Source organism: Tripterygium wilfordii, chromosome 17, assembly GCF_013401445.1.
Source record: "Tripterygium wilfordii isolate XIE 37 chromosome 17, ASM1340144v1, whole genome shotgun sequence".
In the NCBI taxonomy this organism is placed as follows: domain Eukaryota; kingdom Viridiplantae; phylum Streptophyta; class Magnoliopsida; order Celastrales; family Celastraceae; genus Tripterygium; species Tripterygium wilfordii.
This window is the reverse complement of record NC_052248.1, coordinates 12387620-12413183: the sequence shown is the minus strand read 5'-3', so window position 1 is coordinate 12413183 and position 25564 is coordinate 12387620. Positions and strand designations below refer to the sequence as shown.

At 37.3% G+C, this 25564-nt stretch overlaps 4 protein-coding genes across 8 annotated transcripts; all 4 read left to right on the top strand.

The window, feature by feature from the left end:
* Positions 1-123: 123 nt before the first annotated feature.
* Positions 124-2458, top strand: LOC119981950 (L-type lectin-domain containing receptor kinase IX.1-like). The gene is made up of 2 exons (XM_038825090.1): positions 124-2272; positions 2393-2458. The coding sequence occupies exons 1-2, from the start codon at positions 272-274 to the stop codon at positions 2456-2458; spliced, it is 2067 nt and encodes a 688-aa protein (XP_038681018.1). The 5' UTR covers positions 124-271.
* Positions 2459-3716: 1258 nt separating this feature from the next.
* LOC119981949 (L-type lectin-domain containing receptor kinase IX.1-like) lies at positions 3717-6122 on the top strand. The gene is made up of 2 exons (XM_038825088.1): positions 3717-5639; positions 5745-6122. The coding sequence occupies exons 1-2, from the start codon at positions 4014-4016 to the stop codon at positions 6120-6122; spliced, it is 2004 nt and encodes a 667-aa protein (XP_038681016.1). The 5' UTR covers positions 3717-4013.
* Positions 6123-10764: 4642 nt separating this feature from the next.
* On the top strand, positions 10765-11469 carry LOC119981948 (myosin-binding protein 3-like). The gene has a single exon (XM_038825087.1). The coding sequence runs from the start codon at positions 10765-10767 to the stop codon at positions 11467-11469; it is 705 nt and encodes a 234-aa protein (XP_038681015.1).
* Positions 11470-12219: 750 nt separating this feature from the next.
* On the top strand, positions 12220-25093 carry LOC119982402 (methylmalonate-semialdehyde dehydrogenase [acylating], mitochondrial-like). Of its 5 annotated transcripts, XM_038825753.1 has the most exons (22): positions 12272-12331; positions 12458-12496; positions 12803-12843; positions 13375-13956; positions 14349-14443; positions 14556-14627; positions 14731-14892; positions 14979-15057; positions 15145-15299; positions 17142-17205; positions 19329-19408; positions 19941-20006; positions 20469-20519; positions 20639-20787; positions 22211-22301; positions 22389-22469; positions 23757-23834; positions 23938-23973; positions 24066-24109; positions 24191-24269; positions 24532-24622; positions 24715-25093. In XM_038825753.1, exons 4-22 carry the CDS (start codon positions 13407-13409, stop codon positions 24834-24836), a joined length of 2145 nt encoding a protein of 714 aa, XP_038681681.1. In that variant the 5' UTR covers positions 12272-12331; positions 12458-12496; positions 12803-12843; positions 13375-13406; the 3' UTR covers positions 24837-25093. The 5 variants fall into 5 exon arrangements, 4 of the variants coding, with proteins under 4 accessions (XP_038681680.1, XP_038681681.1, XP_038681678.1 ...); XM_038825752.1 differs by lacking the exon at positions 12458-12496 and having other exon boundaries at positions 12220-12331; XR_005464390.1 differs by lacking the exon at positions 12272-12331 and having other exon boundaries at positions 12455-12496; positions 12803-13014; positions 23930-23973.
* The last annotated feature ends 471 nt before the right edge of the window (positions 25094-25564 follow it).

Below are 25564 nucleotides of genomic sequence, written 5' to 3'. Positions count from 1 at the left end.
CAACAACAAGCTTTCTTAACTTTATTTGGGATCAACTGTCACGAATCTCTACCTCGTAAAAAAAGACATGCAACAAGACAATTAAGAATGAAACATATTGTTTACAAGAAAATAAGAGGAGAGTTGAATTTGAATTCACATAAGGACATAAATTCATGCGGCAATAACAATGTGTCAATTTCTATCTCTACAGCTTCTAAACTAAGAGCTAACAAGGCAACAGAGATTTTATTGCATCCCAGTAGTCTCCTTGGATTCCCCTCTAAAAACCATGGATGCTACCTACTTCATTGATTTGGTTATTCTTTTCATGGCCTATAATTTCTTGTTTCTCGCACTCACCTCAAAAGCTTCTGCTTCCTTGAACTTCAATTTTAGCAGCTTTGATTCTAATCAACGGGAACTTCTGACAGAAGGACATGCAAGTGTGGTGCTTGGTACCATTCAACTCACCTTGAACATGCGTGACAAGGGACAAGGAGGGAGTGCCGGTCGAGCAACATACAAAGAACCATTTCACCTCTGGGACAAAAGCACAGGAAATCTCTCCAGCTTCGCCACTCATTTCACATTCATCATCAACTCACAAGGAAATCCTGTGTATGGCGATGGACTCACATTTTTTCTTGCTTCAAGAGATATAAATTATTGGAATCCATCTTCCTTAGCAAGAGGCGGCGGTCTTGGTCTGTCAAAGAGTGCTGCTATGAATCAAATAACGTCAAACTCAACAGATGTTCCATTTGTTGCAATTGAATTTGATACCTATCACAACCCTTGGGATCCGCTGGATGATCACGTAGGTATCAATCTCCATTCCATGGTTTCTGTAAAAAATATGTCTTGGCCTAGCAATACTAAGGATGGGAATATGACAGAGGTCTGGATCACATACAATGCAACAATTAAAAGTTTAAGTGTCATGTTCTCTTATATTGATTTGAAAAATCAGAGAAAAGTAGGCAGATTTACACATGAGGTTGACATGCGGAGCTTCTTGCCTGAACGGGTTATTCTTGGCTTTTCTGGCAGCACTGGACTAGAGTTAGAAATAAATACAATTTGTTCATGGAGTTTTCAATCAAAAGGTGACTTTAGAGTCAATGAATCTGCTCCCATGGCACCAAGCCCAGGCATCCACTCTAGTCCTGCTCCTGCTGCCCTGAAGAAAAAGAAAAATGAGACGAAGTTAAAGCTTGGATTTGGAATTGGAGTGTGTTCTTTGGTCGTTGTGTTAGTTTTTGTCCTTCTCTGCTCATGGCAAAAGAAGGGGGGACGTGAAAATGGAAACACTTCCATATTCAATGTGTCATTTAGCAATGAATTTAAAAAAGGATTAGGGCCAAGGAAGTTCTTGTACAATGAATTAGCTGAAGCAACCAAAAATTTTGCTGAAGAAGAGAAGCTCGGAGAGGGAGGGTTTGGAGCTGTTTATAGAGGTTTTTTAAAGGAGTTGAACTCCTATATTGCTGTGAAGAAGATATCAAGTGCTTCTAAACAGGGAATCAAAGAATATGCATCAGAAGTGAAGATTATTAGCCGATTGAGGCACAAGAATTTGGTGAAACTCCTAGGCTGGTGCCATGAAAAGGAGCTTGTGCTGGCTTATGAGTTTATGCTTCAACGCAGCCTAGACACGCATCTTTTCAAGGGAAAAGGCTTGTTGACATGGGTTCTGAGATACAAAATTGCTCAAGGCTTGGCCTCTGCATTGCTATACCTTCACGAAGAAGCAGATTTCTGTGTGCTTCATAGGGACATTAAATCAAGCAACATTATGTTGGATTCAAGCTTCAATGCAAAGCTTGGAGATTTTGGGTTAGCTAGGCTTGTTGACCATGAAAAGGGGTCACAAACCACTAGACTGGCTGGGACCATGGGTTACATGGCTCCTGAATGTTTCATGTCAGGCAAGGCAAGCAAAGCAACAGATGTATATAGTTTTGGAGTTGTAGCTTTGGAAATAGCTTCTGGTAGAAAGGCTGTAGACACAAGCACAGTAGATTCAATCACGGCCGAAGAATTCCAAATAGGATTGGTAGAATGGGTTTGGAAACTGTATGGGAAAGGAAAAGTCCTTGAAGCAGTTGATCCTAAATTGAATAAAGACTTTGACGAGCAGCAAGTTGAGCGGTTGATGGTCACTGGTCTATGGTGTGTACACCCAGATCACAAATTCAGGCCCTCGATAAGGCAAGTGATTAATGTCCTCGATTTTGAAGCTCCAATGCCTATAATCCCATCACAAATGCCAGTTCTTGCATATGTTAATGTAACCCCCCCACATGAAACTTCTGCAATGTTTTGTTTCTTATCCTGTGGTCAAGCCACTGCCAATGGCGTGCTTCGAACCCAGAATTCAAACCATGGTTATGCTCCTGTGTCCTTAGAGTCCAGTACTCCATCTACATCTTCCACGGCCTCTTCTTTTTCATCTTCTTCACCATTTTCAATATAAGTAAGAAAACAATGTAAATTGATTTTCAATGTATTTCCTTAGCATTTTTTTTTTGTGATTGATCTCTAGATGCATATGTGCATGCATGTTCTTCCTTGCTTTTAAGATTAATTATTTTGTCATTGAACCCTAGACCTCTTGCTCCGATACTATGTTAAGATTAGTTACTTTGTCTTTCAACCCAATAAGTTAACTTGTTGGGTTAGGGCGTTTCATATTTTATATACATATTCTAACACTTTCAATTCAGAAAGTTGTACAACAAAACTTCCTAAACCTGATTTGTGGGAATTAATAAAAATTTGTTGGAAGTCAAGCAAGACCAAATTTTTGCAGCTACATTGTAGCTCTTGTTACAACTACTGGAAGACTGGAGGTACAGGATCGTGTGGAAGCCAAAGTAATGACTATTCTAAAGCCGGAAAAAGACTCCAAAAAGATTGAATAGTCAAGGCCTGCAGGGTATCTTCCTTGTAAAGAACATAACATGATTGGCGCTCATGTCATTATCTTCAGCAAAGAAAAAGAGTTTCTGGAAGAAATATCAGTTGTTTAAATAAGTAGAAGCTTAGGTTCTAACGGAAGCTCTGAATATGAGGGATATGTTTGAAGACAAACTTGGTTTTAGTGAAGGTTACAGGATAGCATTTATGATTTCTATGTATGCAAGAATAATAGATTAAAGAGTTTTGTATATTTATAAGTGTATGAATGCAATAATCAAATGTCTAGCTTTGATGGTGTAGCCTTAAGATCATTTGTGCCAAAAGATCAGAAGTATATGACAAGAGGAAGAAAGCAAAAGTAGATCACAAATATCATTTTTGTCCACATATACTGGCCTGAATGAACAGAACTAACCATGTCCTGAATCCATGTTATTTTCTTTGTACAAACACTATCATATTTACTTCATATGCCAATTCTTATTTAGGTAATATGCTGATTCTCAAAGCAAGAATTCAGATTCTGGAACATTACTACATCTTCTTCAGTATTTTTTATCCCAAATGGCTCTAAAATAATCATTACATCATGAAATTTATATATTGCAAGTGGCCTCTAAACTCAAAATCCTTACGGGAAAAAACGTCATCATCTTCCTTTTGTTCTTACAAAATGTACATCTTATATATCTATATCCATAATTATCAAGAGGATCAATCGTCTATCAAACTAAAAGCAATTTTTCATAAGGAATCAGACAAATTTCAGCGGAGCTTCTTTCATAATTTCGTAGCGTATACGGGGAATTGAATGTGAATATTTGTATGCATGACATATATGTAATTTATTATTATCATCCCAATATGTTGCATCAAGTCTTTCCATCAATTGCTTGTTTTTACCAGAACAAACAAAAAAGGCCTGCTACCTAATTTTAATGCTGTTTCCGATGTTGTAATCAACGGTGTTATTCATTCTTGTTTCACTTATTTATTTTTCATCATTGGCCTGATAATCACAGCTTCTGGTCACCCACCTCCTGATCTCAAGCGATTTCCATTTTACAAGAAAGCAAACCTTCAATACTTTTTCTTCCTTCTTTGCTATCATGGTGGTGGTCATATTCTTCTTTCTACTAGTATTTCTCCCTCCCACAACTTCTCTGTCGTTCAACTATTCCAGCTTTGAGCCTGATACTTATGAAATACGGTGTGAAGGTAATGCTACGATTGTAGACTCTGTCATCCAACTCACACCAAACCAGGGTCAAACTACAGGCCATGCCACACATGTTGAACCTATGCATCTATGGGACAAGGCTTCAGGCAGTCTCGCAGATTTTACTACCCACTTCACCTTCTCCATCAACGCCTTAAATAATGACAAGCACGGTGATGGTCTCGCTCTCTTCATTGCCCCACTCACTTACCATATGCCGGCGATGATAGGAGATGGTGCTGGAATTGGTCTTGCAAGTGCGGATAAGAAAATCAACTCATCGGATAATCCATTTGTGGCTGTGGAGTTTGATACTTTTCACAACCTGTGGGATCAAGAAAACGATCATGTAGGTATTGACATCAACTCTTTGAGGTCTAGTAGAAGTGTGACATGGTATAGTAGTCCAATGGACGGAAAATTAATGGAAGCTAGGGTAACTTACAATGGTACTGCAAAAAATTTGGGAGTTCTCTTCACAGGAATTATTGATAACGTGACAATCCAACAGGAGCTTTATTATGATGCTGATTTGAGGGATTACTTACCAGAATGGGTTAGCGTTGGATTCTCGGCTGCAACCGGAGCTGACTCTGAGTTTCATACAATTCACTCGTGGAATCTCAGTTCAAATTTGCAAATCGATACAACTTCTCCTTCACCAGTCCTACCCATTATTCCTCCAAAATCTGATAAATGGCTCATAGCAAAAATCGTTAGTGCTGTTTTATTTACTGTTTTTGTGGCTTTAGTATTTCTGTGCATTTGGAAGAAAAGGAAGACAAAAAATAAAGACCAAAAATCACTTACAGACCGTTCGATGGACTATGACTTTGAAAAGGGAATTGGTGCTAAAAAGATGGCATATTCAGAGTTGGTTGTGGCAACCAACAATTTTACAGAGGAGCTTGGACGGGGAGGATTCGGCGCTGTATATAAAGGATATTTGAGGGATATGGATTCCTATATTGCAGTTAAGAGGGTATCAAAAGACTCTAACCAAGGAGTAAAGGAATACGCATCTGAAGTTAAGATCATTAGCCAACTGAGACACAGAAATTTGGTGAAACTCATTGGCTGGTGCCATGAAAACGGAGAGCTATTGCTTGTTTATGAGTTCATACCAAATGGTACTCTTGAATCACATCTTTTTGATGAGCAGCACTTCTTACCATGGGAGAAGAGATACAAAATCTCCATAGACACAGCCTCTGCAATACAGTACTTACACGAACAATGTGAACCATGTGTCCTACATAGGGATATAAAATCGAGCAACATTATGTTGGACTTGAATCTAGAAGCTAAGCTCGGAGATTTTGGGTTGGCTCGTCTTGTCGACCGTAAAAAAGGCTCAAAAACTACGGCGTGGGCAGGGACTTTTGGATACCTGGATCCTGAATGTGTTACAACAGGTAAAGCCAGAAAAGAATCAGACATCTTTAGCTTGGGAGTTCTTGCTTTGGAGATTGCTTGTGCAAGAAAACCCATCGAGCAGCAGGCAGATGGAAGATGGGTATGCATATTATTAACCTATATTGATCTTTTTATATTGCCTTCTCGATTTTATTTCTTGTATACTTAGTAATGGTATCATATGTTTATTTGTTTCTAAAATAAGGTTCACATGGTAGAATGGCTTTGGGAGTTCTACCAAAATAGAAGGATTCTCGATGCTGCTGACAGTAAGTTACAAGGAAACTTCGATGCACAACAAATGGAACGGTTGATGATAGTTGGTCTCTGGTGTGCTCACCCAAACTCTGCCTCTAGACCGTCAATAGCGAAAGCTCTTGCTTTTCTTAATTTCGATGCTCAATTGCCTACTCTCCCCCTAACAATGCCACAATTGCAATCTCCTCCTCCAAGGTCTATACTTTCAGTCATATTCTCCTACGTTACTGCAACCTTCGGAAGAGGTCAAAGCAGAAATACAGACCATGATCAATCCACCCAGTTTGCAACCTCTTCAGCCTCACTTGTCCCAAACGCTTCTTGAATCATATGGTTCTCAAACTTTTCAAATTTTTACTCAAAGATCCTATCTTTATAGTTTGTACCGTTGTACGCACATTGATTGAAGTTCTATCTACGGCATTGGGTTTATCGCTTTTGAGATACTTAAATCATTATTCTTCGTCAAATATATATCAATTTGTATATGAAGGGAAATTCCTGGAGAAAGCTTGATACGTAGGCTTAATGAGTCCAAGATGTAGCCATCCTGACTCAGTTTTCTGACAGTAAGGGATGGATATGACAATGCACATGTCTCCCTCTTCAAGAATGTTCATATTTTCAATCATAACAATTAACAACAAATGTCACAGCAAAGTTCGGAAATTGCAAGAGAGCGAGCAGAGAGAACAAATTGGGTGATATAAGCAGGAAAACAATTGGTCAAACACTTTGTGTGCATTCACATTTGCAAGCAAATTGATGCAATCATATAGCAACTAAAGCAGCAGTACACAAAAACACATAACAATATACCAACAAAGCCAATAGCACTACAACATTAAACAAGATAATAAAAACTCTTCACAAGTTATCTAACCTTGCGAGTTTGCTTTTGCTGCATCGTTGGGCCTTCGTGGAATGCTTGAACTCGAAGTTCATGGCATCTTCTCGTTTTTTTTTTAAATAATATCGAACCATTCGGTTTAGCCAAAGTCACGGTTTGCACGAAGGTTCTAACTTCTAAGTTCTAACTGCTGATTACGGTTCAGTATGATTCAATTCTTTTCGGGTAAAAGTATGATTCAATTCTGATAACACAAGTACATTTGATGTAGCCTAAACTTGGGTCATACATAACACAGAGAATTCTCACCAAAGATGGGATAAATCCCAAGTATAAAATCCTTCTCTCACTTTGCATCTCGGAACCAATGACGAATTCAAGACTCGAATTTACGGGGGCACAATTAAGCAGCGGGTTAAAAATACATGTTTCTAAATGGATAATTTTGTAAAATTAATCCGTATATGTGGATCCACTACTGTCGCACCGTATAGAGAATGAAATGTCGAGCAACAAAATTTGAACTGGTCAAAAATATACAATAAGAAGTTATTATCCATTGTTATGATACAAGTGAAATCACACAACAACAAATGTGCATAAACTGAGCATTCTATCACAACTCCTCTGTTTCTGATTCCATCCAAGGCATAGTAGACTTTGAATCTGCCAACCCAGATGAGATATTCTCTCCATCCATGTCAAACACCCACCAACCACCACCTGTGTGGAGGCCAAAATACACAAAGTTTCTCCTGCATCCCACTTTGCTTGCCAGGATTGATGAACAACAATTAGACCCAACAATCAATGTCCTTTCGCCCAAGCTTTTGACTCTAACCCATGACAGTTTTTCCAAATCAAGCCCATAAATCTCCACAACATCTGTATCATCAATTGACTGTCTAGAGATCAAGAAAACTAACAGGATCTCCCCGTTCGATTCGAGCAGGCATCCTCTAAAATGCTTTGAACCCACAGAGGGAATGGCTCTTCCAGCACCCAATGCTGTTATTAAAGGTTCTGAGTCAAGGACTTCCACAACTGCAAGTGTTTCTTGCAAACTCAATGCATAGAACTTGCCTTTCAACCCGATTGCATTAGTGAATTCCATGTAATGTTTCTGGTCCGACTCCGACGAGCTTGACTGGTGGCGGTGAGGTTCAACAATGGTGCAGTCTAGCTTGAACCACTCATTTCCCATCTTGCCAAGCCCAGCAAACATAAAAGATGGATGACTTATGCCTGTAATGACCATTAGAACTTCCCGGTTCGATTCTCCATACGATGTGGCGTGTCTAAAGGGAACGTTAGCAACCCAATTCGGCAGGAACCACACAGTTCCGTGAATTGGTTTCCAAACATAACACAATGAATCAGATACACCTTTGCAGATCATTGAACCATTAGAGCCGCCAACATAGTCTTTCCAGTAGTACCAGTAGTCCAAAGGGCTCCTCCATTTCCTCCAATAGCCTTTCCGCATTTCAGTGAATGAGATGTTGAAGATCTCTAGCTCTTCATTTTTTGCTTCTGCAGGTGATAATTCAAGCCATGGTAGTGTTGACTTTGGATTGCAGTGCTTAGATGGTGGCCTAGATGACTTGGTCACACCACCAAAGCCAATTTGTTGCATTAGAGTTGGGTTTTTTCTGATCAAGCTGATTTGGAAAATCTGGCCATGACTTTGAAGCATTTGATTCTTTGTTGGAAGCTAATGGTTTCTTGTTCTGCTTTTTCTTTCACCTGTTGAGCCATGTGAGTGTTGAAAGATTGTTGTGATGAGAGCATGACAAGACCAAAAGGAACTATAAATATGTGCCTGAAAAACTTGGTCACCAAGAATGTGATACTTTGTTTTTGGTTAATGATTATCCAATGTTTAGTTGAATTCAATTGATTGTTTTTGCTTGGGAAACCTTCAATTTATCATAAATTAAGGTTTGCAATTTAGTTGGACCTTGAATCTCAAAAGATTTGAATTTTTTTTGAATACGGGCAAGGAGATGGAGAGGCTCGAACTTGAGACTTATATAAGATACCACACATATGAGTATCATCTGAGCTATTCGTGGTTCTCAAGATTTGATTTTTCTTGAACATTCGTAACATTTAATGAAAATTTATCAAGAACAAAAAAAATTGAGGTTAACTTCTGAGTGTTTGATCATATTTCTTTTAGTAATATTATTTGTTTTTTTAGTTAGGCTTTTGTCTAAATTATCCTATATCATCATGTGGGAAACTTCTATATGTACGGATTTGACGACCTAAATTTAGACTCATATCGAATATCGAATGTAAAAAAATATTACTACTTTCTATAAGTCAATTAACAAAATTTATCAAACTCATGAAATCGAGCTACATTTTACCCCAAAAGTATGACTACTTTCTACAAGTCAGCAACTTCTTTAATTTATGTTTTATGGTCAGGGATCTAGCCTGAAAAGAATTCCACTTCATCTCGTGCTTTATATGGCACTCAATTTGTTGCCATTGCCCAATTGTGCCAATGGAAAAAAATAAATTGGAGAATATAATAATTAGTTCAGTCTTTTCACCTAAATATAAAAAAATATGATAATTCCTTAAAGAAAAAAATTATAAAATTTCTATCTAATTCCGTTGAATTACAAATTATCTAAACATGTTAACTTTTCCTTAAAAAACTTTTTTTAAAATTGAATACGACATCATACAAATATATTCTTTGAACATTTGATATGTTATAAACTCGGATCAACAATCTCACGCACATACAAATTTCTGATCACTAATTAAGTATGACATCATACAAATTTGTTATTTGAATATTTGATATGACATGAACTCGGGGCCGATGAACTTACACACAAAAAATTTTGATCACTTAACGAAGAATAGATTGGGCAAATTGTAATGTAATGTTCATTGATGTAACGTGTGTATTATTTTGAGTTATGATAATATAATTAATTGAAACAAATGGATCTACAAAACAATATGCAAAATCATAATAACTAATTAATACAAAATAATATGCAAGTGAGCAGCAATTACGTTAAGGTGCATTTGGTATGGGGGTAAAAATTTAGGGGTATAATTTGTTATCCATGTAAATGTTACAAGGGTAATAATAATTATGGAAAATAATTGTTACAATTGTTTGGTAAAGAAGGGTAAAATTTACACAAACATTCATTACTCTTGTTTGTTACTGCTATACGTTACTGGTGTAATACCATTACCCTTGTTTGTTATTATTGTAATGAACCAAACTAGAAAAAAGTAAGATGATGTTTTTTTTTTTTTATTGTTACGACTATCATGTATCAAAATTTAAAAAATATAAATACATATGCATATATATATATACACACACATACAGGCAGACACATATTATATATATATATATATATAAGTTTCTAGTGTGAAATTCTTTTCGTTGGAGCTTATTTTCAATTATCATGTGTGAGAAGTTTTTTTGGAGATTTAATTAAGGGGGTAATAGGTTAGATTAAAACTTCTTATTACTTTTTATTACCCAGGTCCCCACCAGTAAACTTTATGTATAAAAAATAAGCTGAATTACTACAATTAATTACAGGAGTAAAAATTATACTAACATAACAAACACAAATAAACTTAAAATTTAATTACTCATGTAACCATTATACCCCATTACCCCTCTACCAAACGCACCATAAATGTAAAAGACATTCACTCGTTAAGATGTGGGTTCAAATCCTACCCCTCTTGAAATCCTGTTTCAAAAACAATTTGGATAACCGCCTCAGACCCCTTGATTTCTTCGCCGTTTCCCGATAAATACGATACCAAGGAGACCCCACGGTGTGTCAGTGTCACACGAACAAAACAATCCACCCTGCATTTTTCTTTCTTCAATCAAATCCGGACTTCTTATTCTTTTTAGATAAATCACACGATTCAAACACTTTCCTTTCCAATAGAACTCAATCGAGTCTGTACTGCTATGGTAATCTAGCTGTTGTAGACATCTACCCTTCTGTGTATTCCTTCTCCTTTAAATTCCATTGGTTTGTATGTTAATTAGCAATCATGGTTTGGGGATTTTGAGATTGGATTGCGGGAGGAGAGCCTAAAGTAGATTCTCATGCATATTCTGGGTCCTTTTGGTTTGTTGATTGTTACATTGGCGGGTGTTGATCTGCAAGCGTGGCCTAATAGTACTTCGTTTCTGGAGGTTTTGATTCAAGATGAGGGTTTTGGAGGTATCTTGATTTTGTCTTTGCTTTTTTTCTATGATTATTTGGAAGAACAGATTGAACTGAGAAATGGGATCTGTTCAAAAAGTGTATTGTTGGGTAATTCAGAAGCAGTAGAACAGGATGTAGCAGCATTAGGTGGTGGTGGTGATGGTGAAATCGAAAAGGAGTGTTGTGGAGAAGATGAAGTGTTTGATGTAATGACACTGAGAGAAATGGTGAAGAAGGAAAGGGAGAGAGCCAATTCTGCCTGTGGGGAGCTCGAGAAGGAACGAATGGCGGCTGCATCAGCAGCAAGGGAGGCAATGGCCATGATTCTGCGGCTCCAAAGTGAGAAGAGTAATCTTGAGATTGAAGCCAATCAGCACCGTATACTGGTAGAGAAGCATGAATATGATCAAGATCTGATTCAATCATTGCATTGGATTGTGATGAAGCGTGAATCCGAGAGGAAAGAATTGGAAGATCAATTGATGTTGTGTAGGCAGGAATTGAAACGCCATTTGAAGGGGAAAGATGTTGATCAGTTTGAAGAGGTTGATGCAGGTACAAGCTTTTTCTCAGTTCTGCCATTACAGGATGGATTTGATTAAGAGGCTAATTAGATGCAATAAATTCAATCATGGTGAATCAAAAGAGATTTTCTAGTAATACTGTTAATGGAATCTAGTATGTAACAACTCCTGCAGTTCATATATGCAATGAGATGACTATTGGGAAAGTCTCTCTTTTTTTTTCTTTTTTTTTTAATCATTTTCTCTGTAATCTGTATCTCCATCTTCTTTGTTAATACCTTGTGGGTATCCCACATCGACTAAGGAGAATAAACGAGAATAAACTACTCCAACGTAAATGGAGCACCCACAGACATCTTCATAGGGTCTTTCGTAGTCCGCATCTTCACAGACATGTCTATTTCATTTTCACCAAGCCCCTCTCCGAGATAAGTACCCAAATCGTTATGCGTTTCGTGCGGGTCGGAACCCGACAAGAAATTTCGCTACCTTAGGACTAAATGGAGCACCCTCTCTCCCTTTGATAGGCCTAATTGTTGATTCATGAACTCTGAATTTCTGAAATCAAATGATACATTGATACCAAAACATGTCCTGATGGTCCGAGTTTTAGTGCATAATATAATTGAATTTTTATGTTCTTCATAGGTTAATGAGAAGAAAAAAAATAAAATATAGGAGTAATAGATTTTGGACTGCTTTTAGTTAATATGGGCTGGATCTCACCTGACATGTGGGCTTCCACTTGAAATTCGAGTAAAAGTTAAAATTTAATTTTTGCCCCAAAGCAGAAAATAATTAATTTACAAATTCCTTTTATGTTATATTTTGCGAAATTTTTGCTGGGAGATATTACAGTCGCACCCGAACAAATCCCTCGTTTTTTCTGATTACTTGACGAATCGGCCGTCTATTCGCCTGCCGATCATCGTCGTCCCTGGCTAGTTAAAGAGATGTGAATTTTGCTTTTGATTGCAAGTTGTAAACGAAGTATGATTTTTACTGGTGGAAGAACATTCATTTTTCTTTCTCTCTCTCGTTAATTTTCCATTTGAATTCTTTGCAGAAAACCTGGGAATCTTTGTCTCAGCTACTATTTGTACCCGTATGTTGTCAATTCAGAACTTTTTAAGTTCTCGGTCTGCTTTGCATTTTTTTTTTTGTTTCCTGGCTATGTAATTTGAAACTATAAACTGTTATTGACCTATTTTCTTCTCTTGTTTTTCGCTTTTGTTATTGCTGGGAATGAAAATGGTGTTTCATACTTAAATCTCCATATGCTATTTATCCTTGTCGGTGCATTAGCTGCTGAGGAAATGCAAATGTGCAGAAAGATTAACATTGGTGAGATATTGAGGAGACATTCGATTAACATCTTACTCTTTCTTTCTTTTTTTGTTTAAATATGCAGGACTGTGCTTGTACGAGAGGTTGTTTGTGATGGAGGAAGTGGTAAAGACTGATCTGCCGCGTGATCTATTAAGAGAAATCCTTTTTAACTATTTTGTCCAAGTCCAAGTTAGTTAATTAAGTGGCAAATGTGATCCATGTCCTTGGTGCTTGAATACTGAGTAAAAGATATGGAATAACTTTTAGGAATATGTGAACTCAAATAATTGCAAGGTATCAATTATTCCATTCTATCTCAATTCTTTGCAATATTGATATTGAAGTAAGTGACTGATGTTAAAGGCAGAAGTCTCTTTTTTTTTTCCCCTTCTATGGAAGGCAGAAGACTTTACACACTTTTGAACTTTGACATGGATATGTTTCAAATGATAAATAGGTATCTCATGTGTGCAAAAGAATACAAAAACAGCTTTATTCTAGCTTGGAAATTTTTATTTGATATATAATAACTATTTCTGGTGTCTATATTATTTGAGCTGATTATGGTTATAGTTTTGGTTTTCATGAGCCTAACAAGGAAGAATGAACAAATGGATGAGTGGTGATGTTGTGAACGTTTGATTTGGTGCACAGAGCTTTTTAATGGATGATAAATTCATAGATGAATGATGGACAGTCAGGGTAGCACAGGGCTGAATGAATCCATGCTGCTTCCACCTCCTCCTGGGACTTTTGTAGACCGTGAAGAACTTATACAGCATGTTGGGGACTTTGCTGTATCCCAGGGGTATGTGGTGACTATCAAGCAGTCTAAGAGGGACAAGGTGGTAATCCTTGGCTGTGACCGAGGGGGTGTTTACCGCAATAGGCGTAAAGCTGCAGATGAGTCCTCTGTCGAAAGTGCCCGAAAAAGAAAAATGGGTTCTAGGCTTACCAACTGTCCTTTTGAAGTTGTTGGTAAGAAGGATGAGGGCTTGTGGGTACTTACTGTGAAGAATGGGACACATAATCATGAAGCCTTAAAAGACATTTCTGAACATCCTTCTGCTCGTCGCTTCTCAGAGAGAGAAGTTGTATTGATCAAAGAGATGACGGAAGCTGGACTAAAACCTCGCCAAATTCTAAAGAGACTCAGACAAACTAACCCAGACCTTTTATCAACTCCAAAGCATGTATACAATGTCAAAGCTAAGCTCAGACAAGGAAATCTAGCGGGTAATTTTTTTTTCAATACTTGTGGATCATTCTTACATTTACCTAATTAGTTCTCCAATAGAGCTAGGAAATGTCTCTGTGGCGTGAGCCAATTTGCTTCCTATTATGTGGTGGCCAGCTGTCTGTCTATTGTCACGTCTTCATTGCGTAGGTATGGTGCATGTGAATGATAACAATGTCGCTAGGATTTAAAACTCTTATCTATTGTTTGGATGCTTATTGTCATTGATCTGTGGATGAGTTTCACATAATCATGTGGAGTATTGACTGAAATGTTCCTCTATAGGATTGACTTTTCCAGTTGCCATTCTTAGAAATCCTTGAAAAATTCGCATGAGTCAGTTTACTATTTACGTTCACTTTCCTAAGATGCTGACATGTTTATGTTGCAGTGAGAAATTTCAAGTCGTTGAGACCTCAGAAATCTGCTGTAAGAAATAATTCTCTCTCGGTTATAGAGCCATCTTGGAGGCTTTGCGACCCCCCAGTAAGCTCTAGATTATTCTGTGCAAATTAGATCACCAAGTTTTATCTTCCCATTGCTATGGGTTCTATGTAGATTTCAGTAGAGCTTTAACTCTTTGATTACTGCATTTCAGAGGGTTCCCAATCTTATTGGAGGAAGATTTGTGGATTCGCATTCATGTGCATCTATTGATGTTTTAAACCCTGTAAGTTTTTGAATTTCCCATTTTCATTGAGTTGCTTATCATCATCATTTTTGATAATATGTGGTTGTAACCTTTCTCTGATTCATTTATTGACATGTGATAGGCCACACAGCAAGTTGTTTCTCAAGTACCTTTAACTACAAATGAGGAATTCAGAGCTGCAGTATTTGCAGCAAAGCGAGCTTTTCCGTTGTGGCGAAGAACGCCGATTACAACCCGTCAACGTATCATGTTCAAATTCCAAGGCCTTATCCGGAGAGACATTGTACTTTCTGAAATCGTATCTGTTTTTTTTTTTTGTTCCTTTCAGTTTTATATTGGTGGGAGGACTTAGTGACATTATTTTTTCAGGATAAACTAGCTATGAACATTACTACTGAACATGGAAAGCCTCTAAAAGATTCATATGCTGATGTGATGCACGGGCTTGGTAAGTTTATTATCGACTTTGGCCACTATTAACACATTCTCAAAAGGTAAGATTGTGCTCCATAATGTCTCTGATGTTCCCTCGTAGAGGTGGTAGAACATGCCTGTGGCTTGACATCTCTTCAAATTGGGGAATTCATTTCCAACATGTCCAATGGAACTGATACATATAGCATTAGAGAGCCACTTGGTGTTTGTGCTGGTATTTGCCCGTTCGAGTTTCCAGCAATGGTACCTTTATGGGTAAGCATGACGACAATTTGGATTACTTCTTGTTTGTCTGCCCTTTAGATCTGAGCCACAGCTATGGCCTCAAATGTGGTATTGGCTACCATAGGTTCACTTCTGTATGTTTCACTTATGGACATGCAAACTAAATGCAAAATGGTTGGCGGCAAAGTACAACTTTAGACGAACTAAAGAAGCAGAAAAATTGAAAGTACATTTTCAGCATATTTATTCAAGTAAAATTATAAATAGGTAAAACAAAATTGTGTCAACACAACAAAATGCGATAGTAATGGTCCAAAATATGGGGATATTTACAGATGGATAGGACCAGGCTCAGTTTCCATCGGTTGGTTGAAAGATTTTTCAAATCAATTTGGTCACTGTCTGGAAAATTTTGGTTACTGGTGTTTTCCAAATGAAGTAATGAAGCCATTCTGGCAAAACTGTTGTCATGGAAGTTGCTGCTGTGACTATTAAATGCTGATGTGGACTGTTAATCACACATGCAGCACGTAGATGGTCAAAGTGTCTCTCTTTGCCCATTTTCTCTGTCATATCTCTTTCCTTTTCTACTTGATTTGAAATTTTCTCTTCTCTATTGAATGACTTGCAACCGAGGAAATTTGCAACATGTACATGTTCTACGTTGAAAATGCACAGGTTGTAGGCTTGATGAGGATACTGCAAAATCCAAGGTTACGCATTTTTGCCCTGCATGGTGCATGATGCGTTGCTTGCCGTTGATGTCAAGGTTAAGATTTTAGGAAATGATGCTATGATAGCAGAGGAGGAAAATGTATTATGTGCTCACCATCTTCTGCATGCATCGTGGCTGGGTGAGTTAGTGCATTGATCTTAGTGCTTCCAAAGTTCCAATTGGTTCGTGCACTTTCTTTAAGATGGAAAACCTGGGAGCTCTTCAAAATAGGGAAAAGGATCTGATGAAGTAGGCTTAGGGATGTTTTTCCAATTACAAATTAATCTTCTGCTGATCCACGTAAATAACAAAGGAGATAGGAAGAGAAAGGCATTTTAACTCGTGATGGCCAAGGAAACTCATGAAGAGTCCCATCTTGAACATAGGCATAGGGAAGGAGTAGTTCATTTATTTGATTTTTTTTTTACCCTTGTTGGCTAGGGAAGTCCCCTCATTGTGAAGCAAGGAAAGGATCCAAGTGCTAGAGAGAGATGGTGATGGATTATGCCTATTTTATTATGGTTGTGTGAGAGTATCATAATGTATTAGAGTCTGTGGGATGAATGTTTTCTAGAGCGCAATTTAGTAAACTGCTTGTGAGAGATTGAAGTTATTTGTGATGATGGAGTTAGGTGGCACAGTGGGAAAGATATAGAAAGCTTGAGAGAGAATAGGACAGAAAGGACAAAAAGAAGAAAAAAAACAAAGAACTTTTGTGTTACTACAGGCGGCGTGAGTGCTTAATGTCCGCATTGGCATCATCAATTGGAAAGTGTGAGTGACCAAATCAATTCGAAAAACTCTTTTGATGGCCTGATTGAAACTGATCCATCTGTTTTCTGACAAAAGTATACGACTATACTTTAAGCATATTTAAGTGACAACCAGTAACCACATTAGAGACATTGCAAAGCTATAAGGCTATGATAGAACCCTTTTTAATATTGTGGAAGATAAGATCACCAAGTATTGTGCAAAAAAAAAACAACAACAACTATTTATGAAACTCGCCTACATCTTACTGTTTGTCATGCTGCACTGCACTATTTTGGTTTTTGTTTTTTTGGTGATAGACTTGTAGCACAGATCTATCTTATGTAAGGAAACACCTTTGAGTGGTTACATCTTTATAAGGCAATATACATTTTGGTTTGCAGATGTTTCCCATAGCTGTTGCTTGCGGTAATACTTTTATTCTGAAGCCATCGGAGAAGAATCCAGGTGATTCCTGTACCTTTGATATATGTTTTATGCTGTGTGAATCCCAATGACAATAAAGATTCAACATTCTGGTCTGGAATAACAAGACAACATCATTCTTGTTATTTATTTGGGTGGATTCATGATAGCCTGATAGGTGCTAAGATTATCTGGATGTATGTTATAGCGTGCAATGTAATAGGATTTTGCTCCTAGATATGCGGTAAATAGATCAGCATTCTTGACATCTTATTCAAGCCAAAAAAGGAAGTTAAAAGCTGTTTACTCTAGGATTCTGTGGCCAGGTGTTTCTGTCACGCCCCGTCCCAGGAACGTGATTTATTGGCAACACGTGTGTGCACCCACGTGTCGCCACCTAAAACAAGGACTCAAATCAACCTAACCCACAATTAAACACAACAAATTTAAGCAAAAATCCGGCAACACCTCTCCGTATATCGGAGAATGCCTCCTGCATAAAATATAGCAATTAAAACCAACCAATTTCCATACCACCAAACTAATCATCCAGAGCCTCATGCCATACCCATCATCAACTGATACACATATATATACTAAGGCCTCCGGCCAAACCATCCCAAATTATCGTTCATCCATAACAATACGTACCCGTATGTATCACAGTACACAACTAAGCCAAAGACTAATCTAACACCAAAACATGAACACTACACAAAAATAAGAAAAGCAAACCATCACAGCCATACTAGTCTAGGCCATACACATCACGCTCCTCCCCGCTGATCCGTAGTCGGAGCACTAGCGCTAGTACCTATATCACTTGAGGAGGGGGAAAATAAAACAGTGAGCAGGAGGCTCAGTAGGGATATCGAATAGGAGCATAAAATAAGGAATAAGGCCGGAATGTGATAAGAAATAAAGCAATGCAACAATATGTCATGTCGTCACACAAATGCAATCCGTATATCTAACCAAGCCATGTCGCTAGAGCCAATTTACCGGAACCACTAGCACATGCTCTCACAAATATTCCATACCATGCCACTAGAGCCAATTAACCGGAACCACTAGTGCATGTTCACACAAGTACCATCAACCATGTCACTAGAGCCAAATAACCGGAACCACTAGTACACGTTGATGTACGCACCAAATCCAATCCATCACTTCCACCATGCATCAAATGCAACATCACACATGAATGTTATGCAAATAAATTTATTGCGTGCAAATTCATTAAAACATATGATCAAGAGTATCGACTACTCGATAGATAATCGAGTGTCCACAGGTAGTGCATTCCACATCAAACACACAATATAGCAAATTTGAGTTCACAATAGCACACAATCCAATGTTTGTTTCCCCTTGAACAAAAAGGCGGAAACTAATGAATTTAACACAATTCGGGTAGCCAATAGTGTTTTGAGATTAAGGGTTAAGAAAAATCCCTACCTCGTTAAGTCCAAACACCCCAACTCTTCCAAGCTCAATCAACCTACCATACACACATTTATAATTCAATCTCCATCCCAAAATTGTTATTTTGCAAACCAATTACTTGCATTTATCCCATAATATCAAGGTAAATCACTCACCTTGCCCAAATTCTCAAACCCTAGCTCAACCACCTCTCCTCGAAGTTCCACACTTCAATCCTAGCTCAAATCTAACAACAATATGCATAAACTTTGGTTAATCAACAAGCTTTTACCCCCAAAACCTCCAAATTCACGAAATCAACCCAAACCCACAAAACCCTAACTTCAATCTTTGTAAAACTTACCTTAATCTTGTGAAGATCTTGAAATCCAAGTTGTATAAGCCCAAATCTTTGCATCAATCTTCCCTTTTCTTTGTTCCCCTTCAAAATCACCCTCTTCCCACACACTCTCTCTCTCTCTCGGCTATTTCTATCAAACCTTGTGAAAGTAATGAACCTAGAACTGTCCCAATGTGTTTTAAAACGAAATTTATCGTCGAGTGTCTGGACGGCTCAAAAAGTGTTCGGACACTTTATGAACAAATCGAGACAGAATGTAAAACTGTTCAAAAATTGCTCGAGGTGTCCAGACACTTCACCATTTTTTTAAAATTTTTTTTTTAATTGGGTTTTCACAGTTTCAAGCTAAAGAAAAGTGATATCTGTGGCGATCTTTCAGGGGCTGCTGTGATGCTTGCGGAATTGGCAATGGAGGCTGGTCTACCTGGTGGTGTATTGAATATTGTTCACGGGACCAATGTAAGTTTTCACTTGAACAATAATTGTATATCAGCCTGCCTAATAGTTCCAAGATTATGTTTGTCCCCCTGTTTGGGTTGCACCCCCTTGGTGTTTGAATAAAAAAAATTTCCATTAAAAAAAAAAGATTATGTTTGTGGGATCATGAAATATCGACTCCTCCTGTTTTCTTTTGCTTAAGATATCGGCTGCCTTAGGATTTCGAACCGCTTGAAGGTTCGAATTTTCCTACACTATAAAAATAAATAATATCAAAATCAATATTATCTATAAACAAAAAAAGAAGTTATGACTTATGAGCTACCTTTCAATGACCGTGAACTAAATCACTAATAGATTGTTAGTCTTTTCTTGTAAACCACCATCGAAATTTTCAATTTATTTTTGAGCAAACAAAACATATTAATTTAGATTGCATTTGCATCAACTGTAATATTAGTAATTTTATATTAATTCCTCGACTATTATATTTCTGATGGATATTTTTATTTTCCTCTTTTCTATTATTCATATTCGACTCTCATGGGGGCAGGACATTGTTAATGATATCTGCGATGATGACAATATCAAAGCTATCTCCTTTGTTGGTCAAAGTGGGGTAAGTCATTCACCACTGTTGATCTTTTGATTGGTTGCTGCATGGTGCTATAATAAGACATATCCGTACTTTATTTTTTACACTTCAATGGAAGATTGGAAAACATTACTTGGTGTAGGTGCGCATTAAGTAGGGTTGTGGCTAGAGTTGTCTAGATGTGGTCATATTATTATATACTCAAGTTATCGAATTTTTCTCATCATAGACAAGCTTTTTCCCCTACCTGAAGGGACTGACAGAGGAGTACATTAGCTTCTGTTATCATAACTGTGACATGCACAGTAGCAAATTTTCTATTTTAGTATTTTATATAAATTTTTTCTTTTCTTTTTCTTTCTTTATAATTTATTCATTTTGGCTTCCTCTTTTTTTAATGAACTTTCTTATACTCTATCAATGCATAAGTATATGCTTATCTTATCAATTTTACTTATTTTTCTAAAATTATTTTGGATTTCATAGGCTGGTGCTTATGTGTATGGAAGAGCTTCTGCTAGAGGAAAACGCGTTCTGGTAATTTTAACCTCCTTAGATAAAATGGCTGCAGTTCCATTTTTTGAAGTGTGTTGCTTTGTTTTGAATTCAATAATGGATGCCAACATAAATCTACCGGCTAACTGATTATCTGTCAGTCCAACATTGGAGGCAAATATCATGCAGTTGTTATGCCTGATGCAAGCACGAATACGACTTTGAATACTCTTGTTGCTGCTGGTTTTGGTGGTGGGCGAAAGTGCATGGCTCTAAGCACGGTTGTCGTTGTTGGAAGTTTAACCCCATGGTAAAATATTTTTCTTCGATTATGTTTTTGGTCTTATCGAATTTTAAGGTAAATGTAAAAAATCGCAATTTAGTCAAGTCGTGAACCCCATCTAGTCCAAGCCCACAAAAGCTTACCTTAAACAAAACAAAAAAAGGGTAAATTATACTTCTCTATTGAGGTTATGGCTGAGAATTGATATCACAACTTCATGCTGCTATTTTCACAAATAACTTTTAGATCCTTTGGAAGTTACATATAACTAATGTTGATGGATATGGTCTAGCAACTGAAATTCTCCAATAGACATAGTGTTCCGATTTCACTAACTATCAGCCTTGAGCAGCGTCAAAAGGCAACATAAATGCCAACTGCCAAGAAATGAAATCCACCTTCATAGACAAAAAGATGTATTTAAGCCATAAGCACCCTGGGAGGAAGAGAATTTTTTCTTTTTGTGTGTGTTCGGGATCTCAGGTTGGGGGTGGGGGTGGGGTTGGTAAGAGGAAAATGATGAGAAGTTGATATCCTTTATTTCCATCCGTACTTTTCTGAATTTACTAAAGTTAGTTGACAGCTCAAAAAATGAAAATTTTCTGCTCTAATGTTTCTATTATCAGTATTAGTTTTCGATAATTAGATAGAGAGAAGAATGCTTGTTTGTAATGATAAATTATATCCTTGAGATTTGCACATCATTACTGTTGGGAGGTTGTTTGGGGCAAAATTTTAACAATGGAGAACATACAAAGGAGGGGCATTACTCTGGTAACTAGATGCTGCTTTTGCAAAGCTGCCTTGGAATCTATAAACCACCTTCTTTTGCACTGCTCTTGGTCCACAAAGGTTTGGGCTAATGCTCTGTCGTTACTAGGCATTCGCTGGGTCTCGCACTCTGTGTACAAAGAGTTGTTAGCCTGGATTGCTATAGGCAATGACAAGCATCAAAGAAGCTTTGTTCAGCTGATCCCAATGTCTGTGATGTGGCTGATCTGGATCGAAAGAAATAATAGAATTTTCAACAACATCGAAACTAGTTTAGACAGTTTCATGGACAGCTGGTTTGACTGCCTTAAATCGTGGAGTTTTTCTTTCTCAGGGAACATTTTTGATCTTATGAATTTATCCTCTCTGTAATTCTTCTGGGTTGCACTTTCTTGGTGCCTTAATAAATTTTTCCATTCAAAAAAAAAGACATAAATGAATATGAGTTGTAACGGTGATGGAATATGATTTTTGCTTCTCGGTATAAAAAATGCTGCATGATTAGGTGGTGAAGCTGGGTTGCTGTATTAAAGTGATTCTTCCAGTACTGACATCTCTTTCATTTGTTACTTGGGGAAAATGGAAGGATGATAGAATCTTTTAAGAGGGACGCTAGCTTGTTGTGATCAAGGAATAATTTGGTTTAAGAGGTGCTTTTTATGACCTTTTTTTTCCCTAGGGAAGAGAGTCTAGTGGAGCGTGCCAAACTTCTTAAAGTAACTGCTGGAACAGAATCTGATGCAGACATTGGTCCATTGATCGGCAAGCAGGTGCATGCTTCGTCCTATGCTTTTGTCAGTGTTTTTAATTCTAAAAGAAATCTTACATTGATACTTGCAAGTGCCTCGTATTGACAGGCTAAAGAAAGGATATGCAGATTGATTCAAGCAAGTGTCGAAACTGGGGCAAAACTAGTGCTTGACGGGAGAAACATTGTGGTATCTGGTTTTACATGCATGTCGTTTTGTTTATTTTTAATATTAACTTCTTCTAGATACCTTGATTTTCTTTTGTTTTATGCTTGCATACCAGCTCTTAATGCTTATTATTTAATTGTGTACTAAAGTACAATTTGCTTGTCGACATGATTATTAGACATGGTGGGGGCTGAATTAGGCTAATGAAAACGATGTGATCTGCTAAGGTCATAGAAAAATATATCAGATGTGGTTGCTGGGCATTGTCATCCTGCCTTCCCACTGTTGGAAACCCTGCCTCGTTTTAACATGCATCAGATATATCTGGAACTTGCATTGTGGCACTCTCCAAAACTTTATTTGTAGAAATAACACTGTTTTGGCTTGGTCTGACCTGGCGTGGCAGGTAGAATGAGAGGGTAGCGACAAAATAATTATTAGTTATCCCCAACAATGTTTCACTCACTTTCTAAAACTCGGTTGGCTTATAAGATTAGTAGCTCACCAAACTATAACTTAAATTCACGAATACTCTGAAGCATAACTTTGTCAGTGGCTATTTTTGGCCATGGCTCAATACTCTGCCAGGATGGCTGGGAAATTTACTTGTTTGGATGTATTGTTGTTGTTATCTTACTGCAAAATGTCTGAGATTGAAAAGCGTGTGTGCTCACACTAGCATAAACATGCACGCGTACACATTACCCTTCTAGGGTATTGATTTTGATTTCTAAAGCAAAAGCTATTTGAACCATGAGGAAATTTTATGTTTCAACGGATAAGAATGTAAAGGAGCAACAATAGTACATTATGAATGCAGCTAGTATACAAATCCTGGTCGAGATGTTTAGACATTGTCTCACATATGGCCTTAATTTATCGGCTATTAGTTTCTTTAGTATCAGAAGCAAGGAACATATGAGCAATACCAGCTCTTTAGTATATGGTTGAGTAGTTATAAGAAGCTTGTTCGTAGAATCGTAATTGTAGTTTTGTTTTGGAGTCCACAAGGGTCCAAGGTCACCTGGTGCTAGATATAGTATGTTGCACCTAGTTATTCAATAAGGTACTTTCATGTCGTGCATATGGATAAAATCAATATGTGCATCTATAAGTTGAAAGTACTTTGATAAACTTATTTTCAAGAATTGGAAATACAGCAAGTCATTATTAACAACTAGATATTAGGATTTTTGTGTGTACAAGCTTATAATTTTTTAAAATTTAATGGTCAAAGTGAGATTGTATTTTAGTTAGTAACTAATCATCAACAAATTTTAGTGATTTTTTTTATAAAATGACTTTAAGGTTCCAGGTTATGAGCTGGGAAATTTCGTTGGTCCTACCATCTTATCTGATGTCACAGTAGACATGGACTGTTACAAGGTATTGCACTATTTTGGATCATGTTGATAAATTTTCCTTGGATACCATATTTTTTATTAAACAATAGACCGTATAAAATTATTTATGACACTTAGTTTCCCAGGGAGAGATGTGTGGCCCAGTTCTTCTCTGTATGCAGGTATTTATTCATCCATGCTCTTGCTGCTTAAATTTTCTTGTTAATTGCTGCATACTGTAAGACTTTAAGATGCATATCTTTTTGCTACCCAGGTTGACAACTTAGAAGATGCCATGGCGATTGTAAACAGAAATAAGTAAATTGCAACTTTCACTTCAACTAGACCACATTGTTCAAAGCATTGTCCTCTCTATTGTATCTTATTTGTGGTTCCCAGGTATTGCAACGGAGCTTCCATATTTACAACATCTGGAGCAGCAGCAAGGAAGTTTCAGACTGAGATTGAGGTTGGACATGTAAGTCTGCTAATATTAGCCGTAAAAGAATTATTACTATTATTTATCTGAAGACCAGTTGATATTTTTTACCTGCCTTATGTTGTCTTACTTAACAAAGCTTCTCAGAACTGTAGTTTTGTTCTTAGCTTTCATCAGTATGCCGGTTTGTGTAAGCTGTTAAATTATGACAATATTATATAAGCATTACGCAACATTTCCTTTCCTCGTTTTTTTCGTTCAACTGGAAGTTTATTTCTGACATGAACTGGGATCGTCTCAGGTTGGTATTAACGTTCCTATATCAGTCTCGCTGCCCTTTGCTTCCTGTACTAGCTCTCGACACTCTGTTGCTGGAGACACAAATTTTGATGGTAAGTTTTCTTTACTCTTGAAGAAGCCATGAGATTAGGTCAGATTGGATGCATTTATGAAATTGTAAATGAGAGTAATGTATGCATTGCAGGCAAGGCCGGGGTTCAGTTTTACACCAACGTTAAGACTGTGACTCAACAATGGCAGGATTTTCCAGCCGATGATCTAGCATCTGATACTCTGGCAATGCCATGTTCTTGGTTGTCATCGTAGATTGAAAGAATTACTAAGGTCTTTGTGTGTGTATTGTGACTGTAATAATTATAATTGTAAAAGTAATCCTTATAGCCAGAGTCTCAGACTCGTTCATTATGGACCATGGAACCATGACGAACGTGTACTGTCTGATATATGTATTCATTCCTGCCAAAAAAAAAACAGAAGGTAAATGCCTAACAATTTGGGATGAAGAGATTTAATTTTTAGTTTAATAAATCTTGGGACTCGGGTCACGCCATTACATTGGCATATGGCTAGCAATATCATTGGTAGATACTAATTCTTATTCCAAATCGAAATATAAAAACGTAGGAATCATTTGAGTGATAGCGTAGCGGGAAATTTGTTTGGGGTTAAAAAGTTCAGAGTTCTATTCTCATTTAGAATAATATATTTATGGTTATGTATTGGGTTTTGATCAAATTTATCCTATCAAATTTTTTGTTCGTGCGGGTTTGATGGTTCAAGGTTCAAGTTTATATTGATATCGGCAAAAAGATATTTTTCGTCTCTCAACTATGGGGTGAGTTTCATTTTTGTCCCTAAGTTTTTTTTTTCTCCTATTTGTGTCCCTCAACTATTGAAAAGTATCATTTTCGTCCTTTTAAGTGAGATCGAGGTTGGGAAAAATCTTATCTGACGAACAATATGATGTCACGTAGGATTTTTCAATGACTGGATTTATTTGAGGGATAAACATAGTACTTTTCCATAGTTGGGGG